Below are 16,367 nucleotides of genomic sequence, written 5' to 3' on the forward strand. Positions count from 1 at the left end.
GGCCCTAATACACAACTCTTTGAATATTGCTACTATCTTTCAGCATGACTTTCCAATACTATTAAGATTAGGCCTTTCTGTTCTTCAGTTTCTCTAACTCAAGTCTTCTAAGCTTCAAAGCTTCCAACATCTTTAATTGCCAGATCTTCCCAATATTATAACATCCATGCATTCCAGTCCCTGTCCTGCAGCATCTCCAATGCCCTTGTTTTCTAAACTTCCCAGTATTCAAGTTATTAAAAATTTAGGTCTTACTAATATCTCCAACAATCCATCTTCAAAGTCCAGGTCTTGTCTTTCAGGATTCAGAGTTCTAAATTACAAGTCTTCCATGGTCCTAATCCTCCAATGTCTCCTATATACAGGTGTTCTAGAGGCTATGTATCTCATAGTGTTAAGTCTAGATTCTTCAATGTCTTCCAGCACTTACATCACACAGTTTTTACATTTTTAAATGTCTCCTACATTCTAGTTTTACAGTGTATTTTTATTGCCAATTCCTCCAATGCCCAAGTCTTTTAATACCTGCAAGAACTAGGTCTTACAATTTTCAGGTACATCAATATCCTCAATGTCTGAATGAATAGACCTCTCAATATCCTGGTCTCATATTGTCCAGACTGCCAGTATTCTTGACGTCCAGCATCTTTAAAATTTAATTCTTCCAAACTGTCTTTTGACATAAATATGTCAGTATCCATGCTTACCAATGTCTCCCAAAATCCAGGGCTTCTCATTTTAGGATTTATAAATGTCTATATCTTGCTGTTGTTCATATCTGCCAGTATTTAGGAGTTCCAAGGTACAGGACTTACAATATCTCTAATTTCCAGAGATTTCACTGTCTATGACTTCCAATATTCAATATCCCAATGTTCAGGGCCTCCAGAATCGTCAATGTCCAGTGTAACCAATGTCTTCAGAATCCAAGGCTTGCAATGTCTCCAATATCCTGTGCTTACAATGTTTCCAATGTCCAGGGTTTCCAATGGCGCCAGTGTCAAGGTCTTCCAACAACTCCGGGTCTTCCAGCGACTTCAAGTCTTCCAACAATCTCAAGGTCTTCCAGATAATCCTGAGCTTCCAGAAAATCAACATCTTCCAGACAATCCATGTCTTCCGGACAATCCACGTCTTCCAAGAAGCTCCAAGTCTTCCAGTAAATCCAGTCTTCCAGCAATTATAGGTCTTCCACCAAATCCAGATCTTCCAGGAAAATCCACGTCTTCCAGAAAATACGTGTCTTCCAATAATTTCAAGGTCTTCCATCAAATACAGATCTTCCAGCTAATCCATGTCTTCCAGAAAAATCTACGTCTTCCACCAAATCCAAGTCTTCCAGTAAATCTAGTTCTTCCAGAAAAATCTAGATCTTCCAGTCAATCAGTGTCTTCCAGAAAGAAATCCAGGTCTTCCAGTCAGTCAGCGTCTTCCAGAAAAATCTATGTCTTCCACCAAATCCAGGTCTTCCAGTCAATCCACGTCTTCCGGAAAAAATCCAGGTCTTCCAGCCAATATATGTCTTCCTGAAGATCCACGTCTTCCTGAAAATCCATGTCTTCCAGAAAATCCATGTCTTCCAGTAACCTCCCAGTCTTCCAGTAACCTCCCAGTCTTCCAGAAAATCGGCGTCTTCCCAACAATCCAGGTCTTCCGGATAATTCGGGTCTTCCTGAAAATCTACATCTTCCAAAAAAGCCATGTCTTCCAGAAAATCCACGTCTTCCAATGGCCTCCAGGTCTTCCAGACTATCCATGTCTTCCAGAAAATCCTTGTCTTCCCTCAAATCCATAGCTTCCAAAAAATCCACGTCTTCCGGGAAATCTGTGTCTTCCAGCAAATCCACGTCTTCCAACAAAGCCATGTCTTCCAGACTATCCACGTCTTCCAGAAAATCCTTGTCTTCCCTCAAATCCATAGCTTCCGAAAAATCCAGGTCTTCCAGGAAATCTGTGTCTTCCAGCAAATCCATGTCTTCCAACAAAGCCATGTCTTCCATCAAATTAATGTCTTCCAGCCTACCTGTGTCTTCCAACAAAGGTACGTCTTCCAACAAAGGTACGTCTTCCAAGAAAGGTACGTCTTCCAAGAAAGGTACGTCTTCCAACAAAGGTACGTCTTCCAGAAAATCCATGTCTTCCAACCAAGCCATGTCTTCCAGAAAATCCACATCTTCCGGAAACTATATGTCTTCCAACTAAGCTACGTCTTCCAACAAATCCATGTCTTCCTGTATCTCCAGGTCTTCCAGCATCTCCAGGGCTTCCAGCATCTGCTCGTCTTCCAACATCTCCCCGTCTTCCAGCATCTCTGTGTCTTCCAGCATCTTCATGTCTTCCAACAACTACCCAGTCTTCCATCAACTGGCTCAATATCCGTGTCTTCCAACGTCTCCAGTGTGCTGATCTTCTAACATTCAGGTCTTCCAGTGTCTGCAATATCCAGGTATTCTAACATATTCTATAGTCCAGATCTTCCAACCTTTCCCCAGGTCCAGGCCTTTTCAAATCTAGGCTTCCCCTGTCTGAGCCTTCCCATGTTAAAATCACTCTACAGAAAAATCTTCCAACTCAACTATTTCTGCTTCTAGTTGAATTAGCTTCAAAAACATTTAATGGGACATTCCTCCTTATAGACTAGATCTTATGAACCAACTGTACTGCAGTTTGTGTTTTTTACAATTAGGAAATGTGTATTTAATCTCTACAACTTTTAAAAATAATGTCCACAATAAAACTTCTGCAGAATAAACAAATAGGACTGCTGCAATAAATTTTACTACTTCACTAGTGCTTACAGTTTTTATACAGTTGACTATGTTTAGGTCTAAGTGAAATTTTTATTTAATGAGAAAAATTCATGTTTAAGACTGGTATTTTAGGTAAAGTTAACATGTAGTGTATTATTTGTCCATTTTAAATGATATCAATTTTTAGCGTTGGTCTTATGTGACCAAAGAATAATATAATAATAATAACAACAACACTTAACATAGCATTTGCTACGTCCAGGCACTGTTCTAAGATCCTTACATGCATTAACTCATTTAATCTTCACAACAACCCATTGAAGCTAGGTACCATCATTATCCCTATTTTACAGATGAGGAAACTGGCACACAGAGGTGAAGTAAATTGTCCATAGGACACAACTACTAAATAATGGAGCCGGACCTGGCTAGCCTGTTGTGAGAGTCCATGATTGTAACCATTATGTTGTGATATCTGCTGTTTAAAATCATGATAGAATGATGTGATCCAAAAATATTATACAATTCCATATACAAATGGTCTCGCTTGATCCTGTCACTGCCAGAGTCTATTTGTATGCACAGTTTTTATTCCCCAGCCAGCTACTACCATTCCCTTGGTCCTGTATATGGAAGTAGGTGCAAACACTTTCTGATACCATAAGGAAGCACTGAGTTCAATTACCCTTTGCTTCAGAATCATATTCATAGCTCCATGCTTTGAGTACTGGTGCTTGGAATTTATCTCTTCTATCTGTTTGAATCCCTTATTACTGACTGTTCTGCAGTTTGTACCTTACTATGTGGAGCACTTACCTTTAGTTTGTTTCTAACCTCCAGCATCTACCTGCTTCCTGGGTTCCTGACCACTGCGTTGTATCCAACTAATGGTAGCTACAACTCCTTAAATCACAGCATGCTAATCTAGAGAACTAACTACTTGGTTCTCTAAGTCTCAGCTCCCACCAGGTACCTTCAGCAATGTTGCTACCCAGGCCTCTGGCTGACGTGAAAACCATGAAAACCACATAATTAAATTTTTACAGTTAGGCAGGGACTCTCTAAAGATTTAAAATCATCTATAATGTAACAAAAAGGAACAATAATAATACCAATTAAAATAGAAATACCTTCTGAATGTCTAATGATTTATACTTTATAGAGTGCTGTCACCTCATTCATTCATTCATTCATTCAACAAATATTTATTGAGCGCTAACTGTATGCCAGGTTTGTTTTGATAAAGCTTAAAATCATCTGTGGGAAACAAACAACGTACAGATAATCGAAAAATTACTTATCCATTGTAAGGCCATGAAGAAAAAGTAACTGAGAGTCTGGAAAATCAAGGAAAGCATTCCTAAAGAAGTAATATTTATTGTGACTCTGAAGAATCTGTATTCTGATTTGGTTCTCACAATATAGCCTTGTGACTTAAATAAAAAAGATTTTTATATATCAGTTTTACTAATCTGAGTGCTAACAATAGCCATGGGACCCAGCTGTTTTGACCTCTTTGTTTTCCCTGCTACTCATTTTGCCTTAAAATATATATGAAGTACTATTGGAAAATATATATCAAGGGATATAAAAATATACTTTTTGGTTTAGTATATTCCACTTCAAGGAATCCATCCAAGGAAATTATCTGAAATGTGGATAATTCATGCACAAAGATACTCCTCACATAGTTATTTGGTGTAGTGAAAAACAGAAAAACCTTAATCTAACATTAAGGGAATGACTAAGTAAATGTGCCATGTACCTATGATGGAATATTCTTCCGTTAAAATACTGTGGCATATTCATTTTATAAGTTAAGTGAAAAATCAGCATACAAGGTTACATAAAGTGTGATGGCAACTATTTAAAAATATATAATCAATGACAAATGACTAGAAGTAAATGTATTGGGGACTCTAAACTAATTATCACTGGATAGGTTGGATTATGTATGATTTTATTTTCTTCTATATATTCTTTTATTTTTAAGTTCTTACAATGTACAGGTATTTTCTATTCAGGAAAAATATTCAAACAATTGTGCACAAAACTATTATTTATTCATCGTTTTTCTTGTACATGGAATCAAGTTTTACTGTTGGAAACACTTCAAAATATATGTTAGCAAAGTGAAAAAAATAAATTCTCAAATAATTTCAATATCCAGAGATAATCACTGTAAAGATTTTTGTGTATGCTCTTCTAGACACTTTCACTGGTATATTTTCTTGTACAAAATGTAATCATACTGCATTTTAACCTATTTCTTTCTTACACTTAGCAATAAATTGTGAACAACTTTCTATGTCAGTAACTGTGCAGCTATGTAATAATTTTAATATATAATTTATTTACTCCATCTCCTATGGGTGAGCATTAAGTTCCTTCCAATTTTCTTGTATTATAAAAACTTCTGTGATCAGCACATACTTTATGTAAGGTGTGAAGAACAGAAACTGTGTCATTCTACATGGTGTCCCTGTACATATTTGTGTGCAGATGTGTTTGCATATTACTTAAGATAAATTTCTAAAAGGAGAGTTGCTGAGCCAAACAAGACCATGTGCATCATAATCACAGCAAAAAAATTACAAGCAATCATATGTCTAACGGTTGGGGTGGTTAGAAAATTGTATTGTAACTATCTAATGGAATACTGTGCAGTCATTTAAATTTATACCATGGAAGAATATTTACTGAAATGGGAATATGTTCATAAGGTATCACCAGTGAGAGAAATAGGTCACGAAAATATGTATAATATTCATGTTTTGTAGAAGGAAAACTAAATGCCTTCAGGAAAATAACTAGAAGATATACACTAAAATGTTAGTAGTAAAAGTCCCAAAAAGAAAATGGATAAATCATAGTATGTTTCACATAAAATATTATATAGTCATCATATGAATGTTCTACAGCTACACACAATGTGGGTAGATTTTACTTCTAGAATATTAAGATATCATGTCTCAAAAGACTACATATAATAGGATATCCTTTTTGTATTATTCAAAAACAAGTAAAACTAAGCACTATATTATTTAGGGCTACATACACACAGCATACAAATAATTTATTAAAAAGCAAAAAATAATTTAAAAATTGAAGATAATGGTCACTGGGGTTGAGGAAAGAGGGTCAGAATATGGGAGGACTATAAATGAATTCATATTATGGTTAATATTCTAGTACTCATGTGTTGGGTAGTGGTTGGTGTCATTATGTATTTGAAATCCCATTATTGATTATTTAATAATTTTATGATTATTATTAACATTAAATAAAAAGGCAAGTTAATGGGTAAAAATAAAAGAGGGCCTTGCATGAATCAATGAGACAGTGTGCACAATCTAAGGATTATTAATCCCTTTCTGTACATTTGTCTTTCATTATTTTTTAAAGTAATTTATCTGTGGGTAGTAAGACTACATGGGATTTTTATTCTTTTGGTTCTTTGTTCTTGAAATTTTCTATTTTGAACATGCATTATTTTCAAAATTAAAATATATTTAAACTTTATGTTAATGTGTTTTTATTGACATAGGGAAATAGAATATTATATTTATTGAAAAACGAGCTCAAAATTACATAGTGCATGATCCAAAATATGTTGAAAAATACATAATAGGGAGTGAAAAGTGTTGATATGTTAACAATAATTGCTTCTGCGTAGTCAGATTTCAAATCACTTTTTTTATGTTTCCATATATACACATACATAGGTATATATGTATATTCCATATATACACATATGTATGTATATATGTATATTCCATATATATACCTATATATGTGTATATATATGTGTGTGTGTGTTTTATAGGGTGGGCTTATTTTTTATTATAAAAGTAATACATGTTTATTGTAAAAAGTAAAAAAAAAGCAGTAGTGTATAAAGTAAAAAGTGAAAATATCCTCCTAATCCTATCTCCCAGAGATAGCCATGATTCTTTGTTTTGTTAACTTCCTCATACTTTTTTTTATTTACTTGAATGTATTCTCATTTGTTTTAGAAAATGAAAAAACATAACAGGGGGTGAAAAGTGTTGATATGTTATTATTATTGACATTAAATGTTATATTATTGTAACATAATAAAATATAATAATATAATATCATAATTATATTATTAACATAAAATTAACATCCTATACATATATTCTACAACTTGCTTTTGTCCTGCTCAGTAGAAAGTCATTTTATAAAACAGCTACAGAAAATTTCAGAGTAGGGAGTACTATATTATTTATTCAGGTCTTTCCACATTAGATCTTTAGGTTAACAGTTTGTTGCTATTATAGATAATGCTATATAAAGCATCTTTACAATTTTTTATTCAATTCTTTCCACATGATAGATCTTTTGGTTGTTAACAGTTTGTTACTAATATAGATAATGCAATATAAAGCATCTTTACAATTTTTTGCACTTTTACAATGATTTTAAAGAGCTGGTACCTGAGAAATATAATTTCTGGATGAACATGTTTGAGCTAAATTGCCCTCCTGGCATGCTGAATGCTGTTATTTTTGACTTTCGTCAATATTTTGGATGGAAAATCTAATCTCATTCCTTTAAATTATTTTTCTCTAATAATTTGTAAAGTTAAGCAACTTTTCATACATTTACTAGCTATTTTTATTTCTTCTGTAAGAGATTGTTTGTTTGTATCATTTACCTATTCTTTTGTTGTGTCATGTGTCTTGTTTTATTATTAATTTGTAGATCTCTGGATATTAGAGTTGATATCCTTTTGTCTGGTGTATATTGCAAATGTTTATCAATTTGTCTTTTAAATTTATTTATGGTGCTATTTACCATAAAAAAGATTTAATTATGTAAATAGACAAACATTTCAACCTTTTATAGTTTCTTGTTTTTGTTTCATACTTAGGTAGGCTTCTGCACTCCCAAGATTATAAAAATATTCTCCCACATATTCTTCTAATCAAAAAATATATTTTTTGAGATATGGTGTCTCTGTGTTATCCTCATTGGTCTTGAACTCTTGGGCCAAAGAGATCTTCTTGCCTCAGCCTCCTGAGTAGCTGGGACTACAGGTGTGGGCCAGTGTGCCTGGTTCTTCCAATATTTTGTACATTCTTATTGCTTAGTACTCTATCTAGGATTGGCTTTTGTTTTATAAATGTGTATATGGTAGAAAGTAGGAATCTAAGCTTAGTTTTAGTTTTTTTCAGAACAGAGAGTCAGTTTTTTCAACTTATTTACTCAATTGAATTATTTCCCTACTGATTTGGAATTCTCTTTTTATCATGAACTCTTTGGGTATATTTTTATGTTTCTTTTCTGTTCAACTGATAATATTTCTCTAGTACTGAGCTAGTACCTCACTGCTTTAATTACTGTAGCATTATGTTTTGACGTATGATGGGACTGCTCCCCCTACATTATTCTTTCTTTCAGAATTTTTCACTATTCTTGTGCATCCTATTTTTCTAGATTAATTTTAAAATCAACTCATCAATGTCCATAAAAAAATTAATCCCTTGGAAATGCTTCAGACCTTTTGAGTAACATGTCAAGAACTGCCATCTTTATGATAGTGAGTTTTGCATCTAGTAACAAGGTATCTGTCTCAATTTATTTAATTTACTGTAGTCTCCATTTAGATATTAAAACAATTGTTGGGCTTATTTGTTAGTTTATAGTTTTAATTCCTCTTACATGAATGATATTGCATTTTAAAAATTCCTTATCATTAGTGCATAGAAAAGCTATTTAATATTTATCTTATATCCAGGTATCATATTGAACTCTATTCCTAGCTCTAACAGTAGTTTTTATTTTCGTTTGATTATCTTGATTTCTTAGGTACACAATCCTGCCATTTGTAAATAATAAAACATTTATCTTTTTCTTGCTAATGTTTGTATGTATTTTTTTTCTTTTAGCACATTGGTAAATACTTTATAACTTCCAGGACAATGCAGATTGATGTTGATTAATAAAGAGCAGGCAACCTTCTGTTTTTGGCTCTAATAGAAATGCCTCTTTGTTTAAATATTATAATTGCCATTGTTTCAGATAAATACCCCTTTTCAAGTTGTGGAAATGCCCTTCTGTTCTTGATTGACATATGATTTTATCAGGGATGGATATAGAATGTTATCAAGATGGCTTTTCTGGCATCTGACAAGCTGATATCAAGGTGATGGTATCGTTATTCTCTTTAATGCATCAGTGTAGTTAATTACCTAATGTTGAGCTATTCTTCGATTCCTGGAATAAAACTGATTTGGTAGTGGCATTTTGGTATGTCATTATTTTATTTAGGATATAAAACTCTATATTAACAAATGCCTATAGAAGTGCCCTATTACCTCTTTCACATCATGACACCCTGGGGTAAATAGACAAGATTGCTCAGGGCAGAGGCAACTTGGCTTCCCAGGATCTGCCTGGTTGACCCAAGGCCTTAGGAGATAAAGATTACAGTACACATGCAAGCCATTCACAGGACACCAGTGTGCCAAGGTACACTTGTTGGGAAACTCTTATTTATTGTTTTCCTTTCTGTGGTACCCCTTTTCTGATTTGATATTAGGATTATGATATTTTTGTGAATAAAGCTTTTTTCTTTTTCCACAATGTAAATAATTTAGACACAAGCTGCTCCTTAAGCGATTGGTAACACTCACCCGTATAACTGTTTTGTCCTAGTGCATGCTTGGGGCCTAGAAATTTAAATCTTTCAATTTCTTGTATGATTATTTTATCCAAGATTTCCTCCTATTCTGGAGTCAATCTTGTCGAAACTGTCCATTTCATCTGGATTTTCAAATGCGTTCATTGGAAATTACACATAGTATTTCCTGATGTGCCTTAATTTGCATATATGTGGCTATATGCTTTTTTATTTTCTCTGGTAGGACTTTCCATAGATTTGTATATTTTATTTTCAGTTATCTAGTTTTTTGGAAAATCAAGTGTTTTCAAATATCACTTTCTGCTTTTGTAAATTCCTTCTTTTTACATTCTTTAGTTCTGTTTGATCTCTTTCTAGATTCTCTAGGTAATGCTTAGTTTACTTTTAATTCTTTCTTTTCTGTTTATTGCATTTAAGTTAGAAAATTTCCTCTAAACACATGTTTGATTGTAGCCTATAGTTTTCAGCATTTTCATGTTTGTTTGTTTGTTTTGTCACCTCATATTCAGTTAAAGCTTTGTTTTCCTGTTTAATCCAAGAGTTATTTGGAAGTGTATGTATTTCAATGTGGTTAGGTTTTAGTTGATGTTTTGCTTCCTGTTTCATTTTTCCCTTAATTACTACTTGTTATCTCATGGATGGAGAATGTTTCTTGCATGAGTTATACCTCTTGGAATATTTTCTTTGTATTCTATATGAAATAAATTTTTTATAAATATTCCATGAACAATTGGAGAAAATCTATATTTTTTGTTGGGGTAAATATTATATCATGCTTCTACAAGTTAAGTCAAATTAGTTCATTGTTATTCAAATTTTCTATTTTTGTCTGATTTATCTAAATTTTCTAATAAAATATATAAAACATCTCACTTAATTGTTTTATTACAGTCTCCTATTTCTAACTTTTTTGGCTTGACATATTTGAAATTGCTTTTAAGGATATTGTTTTATGATTATCTTATTGGATTGTATTAGTTCACAATGTATATTAATTCAAAAAGATACCTTCCTTGACTCATTTAATGATTTTTGTCTTGACTCTTCTATGCTACCTCTACTTTATTTTTGTTATCATTTGCCTATTATATTCATACCAGTATTTTCAGCTTTTCTCTGTTGTTTGGTTTCGGGTATATCTTTTCAAAACAGCATGTGATGAGTTTTTTTACTCGATCTTGCAATGTCTGCCTTAATATTTCACAAATAAACCTTTCATATTTATTATAATTTGGTAATATTCATTAATTTTTCTGTCTTTTTAAAGCCTTGATAGATTTGTCAAAGTATATTTACTTTTTCCTATACTGGTTTAGAAGTTTGAAATATCACTTCTAATAGTGATTATGCTCAGATAGGTACATATATACATACATATTTATTTTTAACTTTATATACTTTTGTGCAATTGGAACTTTTGAAGTATGTAATAATTTTGTAATAAAAAAAGGGGAAAGAAACATCTGCTTTTTAATGTGTCTAGTATTTGTTCCTTCGTCAGCAATCTCATTCCCCTTGCTCAGGCTATCATCCTCCAAATTTTCAGTCCTTCCACAAATCTCTCAATCTCTCATTACTGCCCATCTGGTTTATTGCTACCAGATTAATCTCTTTAAATATCATTTTTTTCATATCACTCAAAAACATACAATTGAAGTTTCATCATTAAATCTAAATGTCCACATGTACCCTCCAAGTGCCCATGACTTTCCCTACAGAATCATCTTTGTTCTCTACTTGCCCATGGGTCATCTACTCTAGTCAGACTGGTTTTCTCAATACCACATACATCAGTATCTCTTCCCTCCTTTACTTTCATTTATGTTGTTCTCTAAACTTCTTCTGTTTTCTCAGAGCCCCACCCAACCATACCTCTCTCAGATATGTTATTCTCTTCCAATAGTTTTCCATCAGGGAAACACCTACATCTTCAGGAAGGAGAACTAGTCTGGTTACAAAACTGTGGGAACAAACTTTATTTTTGACCCTGAAATCTTCAAACATTTGATTTTTATTGAAAAGAGACATTTTGACTATATCTTAAAATTATTTATTAGGTTGGTGCAAAAGTAATTTAATTGTGGTTTTTGCTATTAAAAGAAATGGCAAAAATCACAATTACTTTTTCACCAAACTAACAACTTTGAGATTGATGTTAAGCCCTCACCCCAAACCAGAATTTTCCTTATGCTTCTACCTTAGTAGCAGTGTTGGTCATCATCACCTCAATTTAAATATTTTCCTCAGTTTATGCACTTTTTGAATCCCCCCTACCAGAGGAAAGTCAATCTTTCGCTTCTTTGAGAGTTGGTTTGACATTGTTAGCATTTACTTCATGATCTTGAGCTCCTCTGGAAGTTTCTATCAGTTTCTCCAGGACTGAGATTCCAACAGGGCCTTTGCTTTCATTTCAGTCAGTGTGGCCCTTCCTGTCCTGGAATGAAACTAGGAGTGGGGCCCAAGAACTGTAGGCACTGAAAAAATGTACATTTTCTTACTGGTATCACGAATTAATCAGCTTTCTATGATGATTCTACCCAACAAGACGAGGTCTTTAGCATACTTTGTATTTTCAGTACTTTCACTTCTTCCCCTACCACCTCCTCCAGATGACTCTGCCTGCAGAGTTCCTAACAGAGAGAACAGCTGCAAGCAATAGTATCCTCATGAAGTGGAGCTCTTTTGGAACAAAAAAGATGAATTCTTGCCGAACCACTGAACTTCTTCTAGATTTTAAAATAATTTTGTTTGTTTATACTATGCGTTTTTGTTTTAGGAACTTTACTTAATTTTCTTAGTTTTAAAAATTTACTTAGTTTTCTTAGTTTCATAGCCACATCAACAGTAATTATTGAGACAATATGTTCTCCTTGTGACCACTGTAAGCACCAAGTTGTCTCCTTTATTGCATGTATTAGTCCGTTTTCACACTGCTGATAAAGACATATCCAATACTGGGTAATTTATAAAGAAAGAAAGGTTTAGTGGTCTCACAGTTCCATGCAGCTGAGGAGGCCTCACAATCATGGTGGAAGGCGAAAGGCACTTCTTACGTGGTGGTGGCAAGAAAGAATGAGAACCAAGCAAAAGGGGTTTCCCCTTATAAAACCATCAGATCTCATGAGACTTATTCACTACTACAAGAACAGTATGGGAGAACCACCCTCATGATTCAATTATCTCCCACCGGGTCCTTCCCACAACACGTGGGAATTGTGGGAGCTACAATTCAAGATGATATCTGGGTGGGGAAGCCAAACCATGTCACTCCACCCCGCCCTCCACCCAAATTTCATGTCCTCACATTTCAAAACCAATCATGCCTTCCCAACAGTCCCCCAGAGTCTTATTTCAGCATTAACTCAAAAGTCCATAGTCAAAAGTCTCATCCCAAACAAGTCAAGTCCCTTCTGCTGATAAGCCTGTAAAATGAGGAGCAAGTTAGTTACTTCCTAGATACAATGGGGGTACAGGCATTGGATAAATACACCCATTCCTGATGGGAGAAATGAGCCAAAACGAAGGCCCCATGCAAGTCTGAAATCAAGTGAGGCAGTAAAATCTTAAAGCTCCAGAATGATCTCCTTTGACTCTATGTCTCACATCCAGGTCACACTGATGCAAGACGTGGGTTCTCATGGTCTTGGACAACTCTACTCCTGTGGCTTTTCAGGGTACAGCCTCCCTCCTGGTTGCTTTCATGGGCTGGTGTTGAATGTCTGCAGCTTTTCCAGGCACATAGTGAAAGCTGTTGGTGAATCTACCATTCTAGGATCTGGAGGATGGTAGCCCTCTTCTCACAGCTTCACTAGGCAGTGCCCCAGGGGGGACTCTGTGGGGGCTTGAGCCCCACATTTTCCTTCCCCATTGCCCTAGCAGAAGGTTTTTGTGAGGGCCTTGCCCCTGCTGCAAACTTCTGCCTGGACATCCAGGAGTTTCCATGTATCCTCTGAAATCTAGACGGAGGTTCCCAGACCTCAATTCTTGACTTCTGGGTACCTACAGTCTTCTATTGCATCATCAGACTGCAAATTTTTCACACTTTTATGCTCTGCTTCCCATTTAAACATAAATTCCAATTCCAAACCATATCTTTGTGAATACATAAAACTGAATGATTTTAACAGCACCCTAGTCACCTCTTGAATGCTTTGGTGTTTGGAAATTTCTTCCACCAGATACCCTAGATTATTTCTCTCAAGGTCAAAGTTCCACAGATCTCTAAGGCAGGGGCAAAATGCTGTCAGTCTCCTTGCTAAAGCATAACAAGAGTCAGCTTTGCTCCAGTTCCCAAAAAACTCATCTCCATCTGAGATCAACTCAACCTGGACTTCATTGTCCATATCACTATCAGCATTTTGGTCAAAGCCAACCAACAAGTCTCTAGGAAGTTCCAAACTTTATTATATCTTCCTGTTTTCTGAGCCCTCCAAGTCTCTAGGAAGTTTCAAAATTTCCCTGTCTTTTTCTGAGCCCTCCAAGCTGTTCCAACCTCTGTCTGTTACTCAGTTACAAAGTCGCTTCCACATTTTTGGGTATCCTTATAACAGCACCCCACTCTACTGATTTCAATTCACTGTATTAGCCCATTCTCAGGCTGCTAATAAAGACATACCCGAGACTGGGTAATTTATAAAGAAAAGAGGTTGAATAGACTCACAGTTCCACAAGGCTGGGGTGGCCTCAGGAAACTTACAATCACAGCAGAAGGGGAAGCAAGCATGTCCTTTTTCACATAGTGGCAGGAAGGAGAAGTGCCGAGCAAAAGTGGGAAAAGCCTCTTATAAAATCGTCAGATCTTGTGAGAACTCACTATCAGGAGAACAGCATGAGGGTAACAACCCCCACATTTAAATTACCTCCCACTGGGTTCCTCCCACAACATGTGGGGATTATGGGAACTACAATTCAAGGTGAGACATGGGAGGGGACACAGAGCCAAACCATACCAACCCATTGTCTTTTTCTTTCTTTATCATTTAGAATTCCTATAAGACAGACTTTGACTCACTTATTTTTCAGTTGTCCTCTTCTGAATTGTTCATGTTAATCATCAATGACCATAACATAAGTACTACTCCTGTTGTTTCTCACTCTGGATCACATATTAATAATATCAAGTTGTCTACTTGAGAAACAATTCAATAGAAAATCAGTCCTTGTAATTTGGTGTACTGTAATTTGTAGTATCTGACCTTGTGATTTTTAAAAAAGAGGCTCTTGTTTAAGCACTGCTTGATGTCTGACTCCTTGGCAGCTTAATGCCTGTAGCAGGGCTTTCCTGATTAGCAATCATAGAGGGCTCTTGCTGAACCTCAGATACAGCTGCATTGCAGCATATTTTTAGGAATGTTTCCCTCCTGACTCTCAGAGTAAATCTCATGGATCTTACATAGTTTATATTTTGGGTTACAGTATTCTAAATATACTTTGCAATTTTGGTAAAAATGCATCCAGCCATTGTCATATGATACTGATATGTATTGGTACATAATTCAACACAGTATTGTTTCTAATTTTTAACAGTTGAAAACCTAATAAAAACCTTTGGCATATTATATCGTATATATTATTACATCTATGTTCATCAGGGATATAAGAAAATGAAAATCATTTTCTTTTTCTGTAGTTTATTTTTGATTTGACTGTGTTCTTTTTTAATTTAATGTTTCCCTCCTAAGGATCTGGCTTTAATGTTTACAGTTTATTATAGCCAAATTTGATTTTTGCTGCTTTTAGGGGTGAAGACTCTGTATGAGTTCCTTAGTTACAGAGAGCCTTTGTGCACTGACTTTCCCAGATGCTGGTTGTAGTAGTTTTGTACTTGGTGTGTGGGCAAGTTCACTGTCTCTTATGGGGTTGGAATGTCAGAGATCTCTTGAAGCCTATCTCATTCTCTTTTGTTGTACATTTTATTTAATTTTTCTTCAGTATTTTATTTAGTGAGTTGATTATTTAGGCTTCAGGATAGTAGGGGAGGTATCCCTGGGTAGGCACCAGTTGTAGCTAAAGCAGATGGGTAGACGTAATACCAATGGTGTGCAGAGGTCCCAGGCTTGATGAAGATGGCTGAGGGAGCCCTCTATTAGATGTGCTGAGGTTTTATCAGAGTGAAGGGTAGGAGCTACATCAGGTCACCTGCCAGGCCAGCAGGAAAGCTATCCACTTCCAGGCCTCACTCCTGTCCCAGTGTTCCAGCTATTCAGATCAGACAAGCACCTCTTTTCATCTGCAGGAATATTGATGTTCCAAGTGTGGAAGAATTGTGACTCTGCCTCTTGTGCATGCCTGAATCTGGGGAGTGTTCCTCCTGTGGGGCTGCAATCACCCTGAATTGTTCCAGGAAGGCCATCTGTAGGTGCATCCATGTTGTGTTCCCATGGGAGAAGCTGCAGCTGTGTCTGCAGTGGTGTGCAAGGGGGGAACAAGGACCCCTTCTCCAAGACCCTTCATGATCACAGAGGCTGCCAGCCTATTGGGTAGAGGTGCAGATTTTCCCTACTGTGCCCAGCACTGCAATTGCGTCTCTGCTGTAAGAAAATTTCCACCAATGAAAAAATCTGGGACTCAAGGCCTGCCATTCTGATTCTTTTGTCCCATGGAGCATTCCCCTAATGCGGTGCTCTCCCTCTTCCCCTAGGAATGGGACTTCCTGAGAGCCAGAATACAGTGATTGTTACTGCTCTTCTAGGTCTAGCCACCCAATGGGGCTACTAGACTCTGGGTTGGTACTGGGAAATATCTGCCGCAGATCCACTGATGTGATCTGTTCAGTTCTCCCAGCAGTGGATACCAGCACCTGCTCTGATGGAGGAGGCAGGGGAGCGGTGTAGACTCTGTGAGATTTCTTAGTTGTAGATAGGCTTAGTGTGCTGGCTTTCTCAATGCTGGTTATAATAGTAGTGAGCTTATCATGTGGACAGACTGAAGACCTCTAGTTACTCACA

The 16,367-nt window shown here is 35.8% G+C and overlaps 1 protein-coding gene across 1 annotated transcript; it reads right to left on the reverse strand.

Annotated features, from left to right (window-relative positions):
• Positions 1-431: 431 nt before the first annotated feature.
• Positions 432-2,446, reverse strand: CDR1 (cerebellar degeneration related protein 1). The gene is given in 2 exon segments (XM_025372371.1): positions 432-1,600; positions 1,602-2,446. Coding segments are annotated over 2 exon segments (786 nt in total). The 5' UTR covers positions 2,154-2,446; the 3' UTR covers positions 432-1,366.
• Between the last annotated feature and the right edge of the window lie 13,921 nt (positions 2,447-16,367).

Source organism: Theropithecus gelada, chromosome X (genome assembly GCF_003255815.1).
Source record: "Theropithecus gelada isolate Dixy chromosome X, Tgel_1.0, whole genome shotgun sequence".
Lineage (NCBI taxonomy): Eukaryota > Metazoa > Chordata > Mammalia > Primates > Cercopithecidae > Theropithecus > Theropithecus gelada.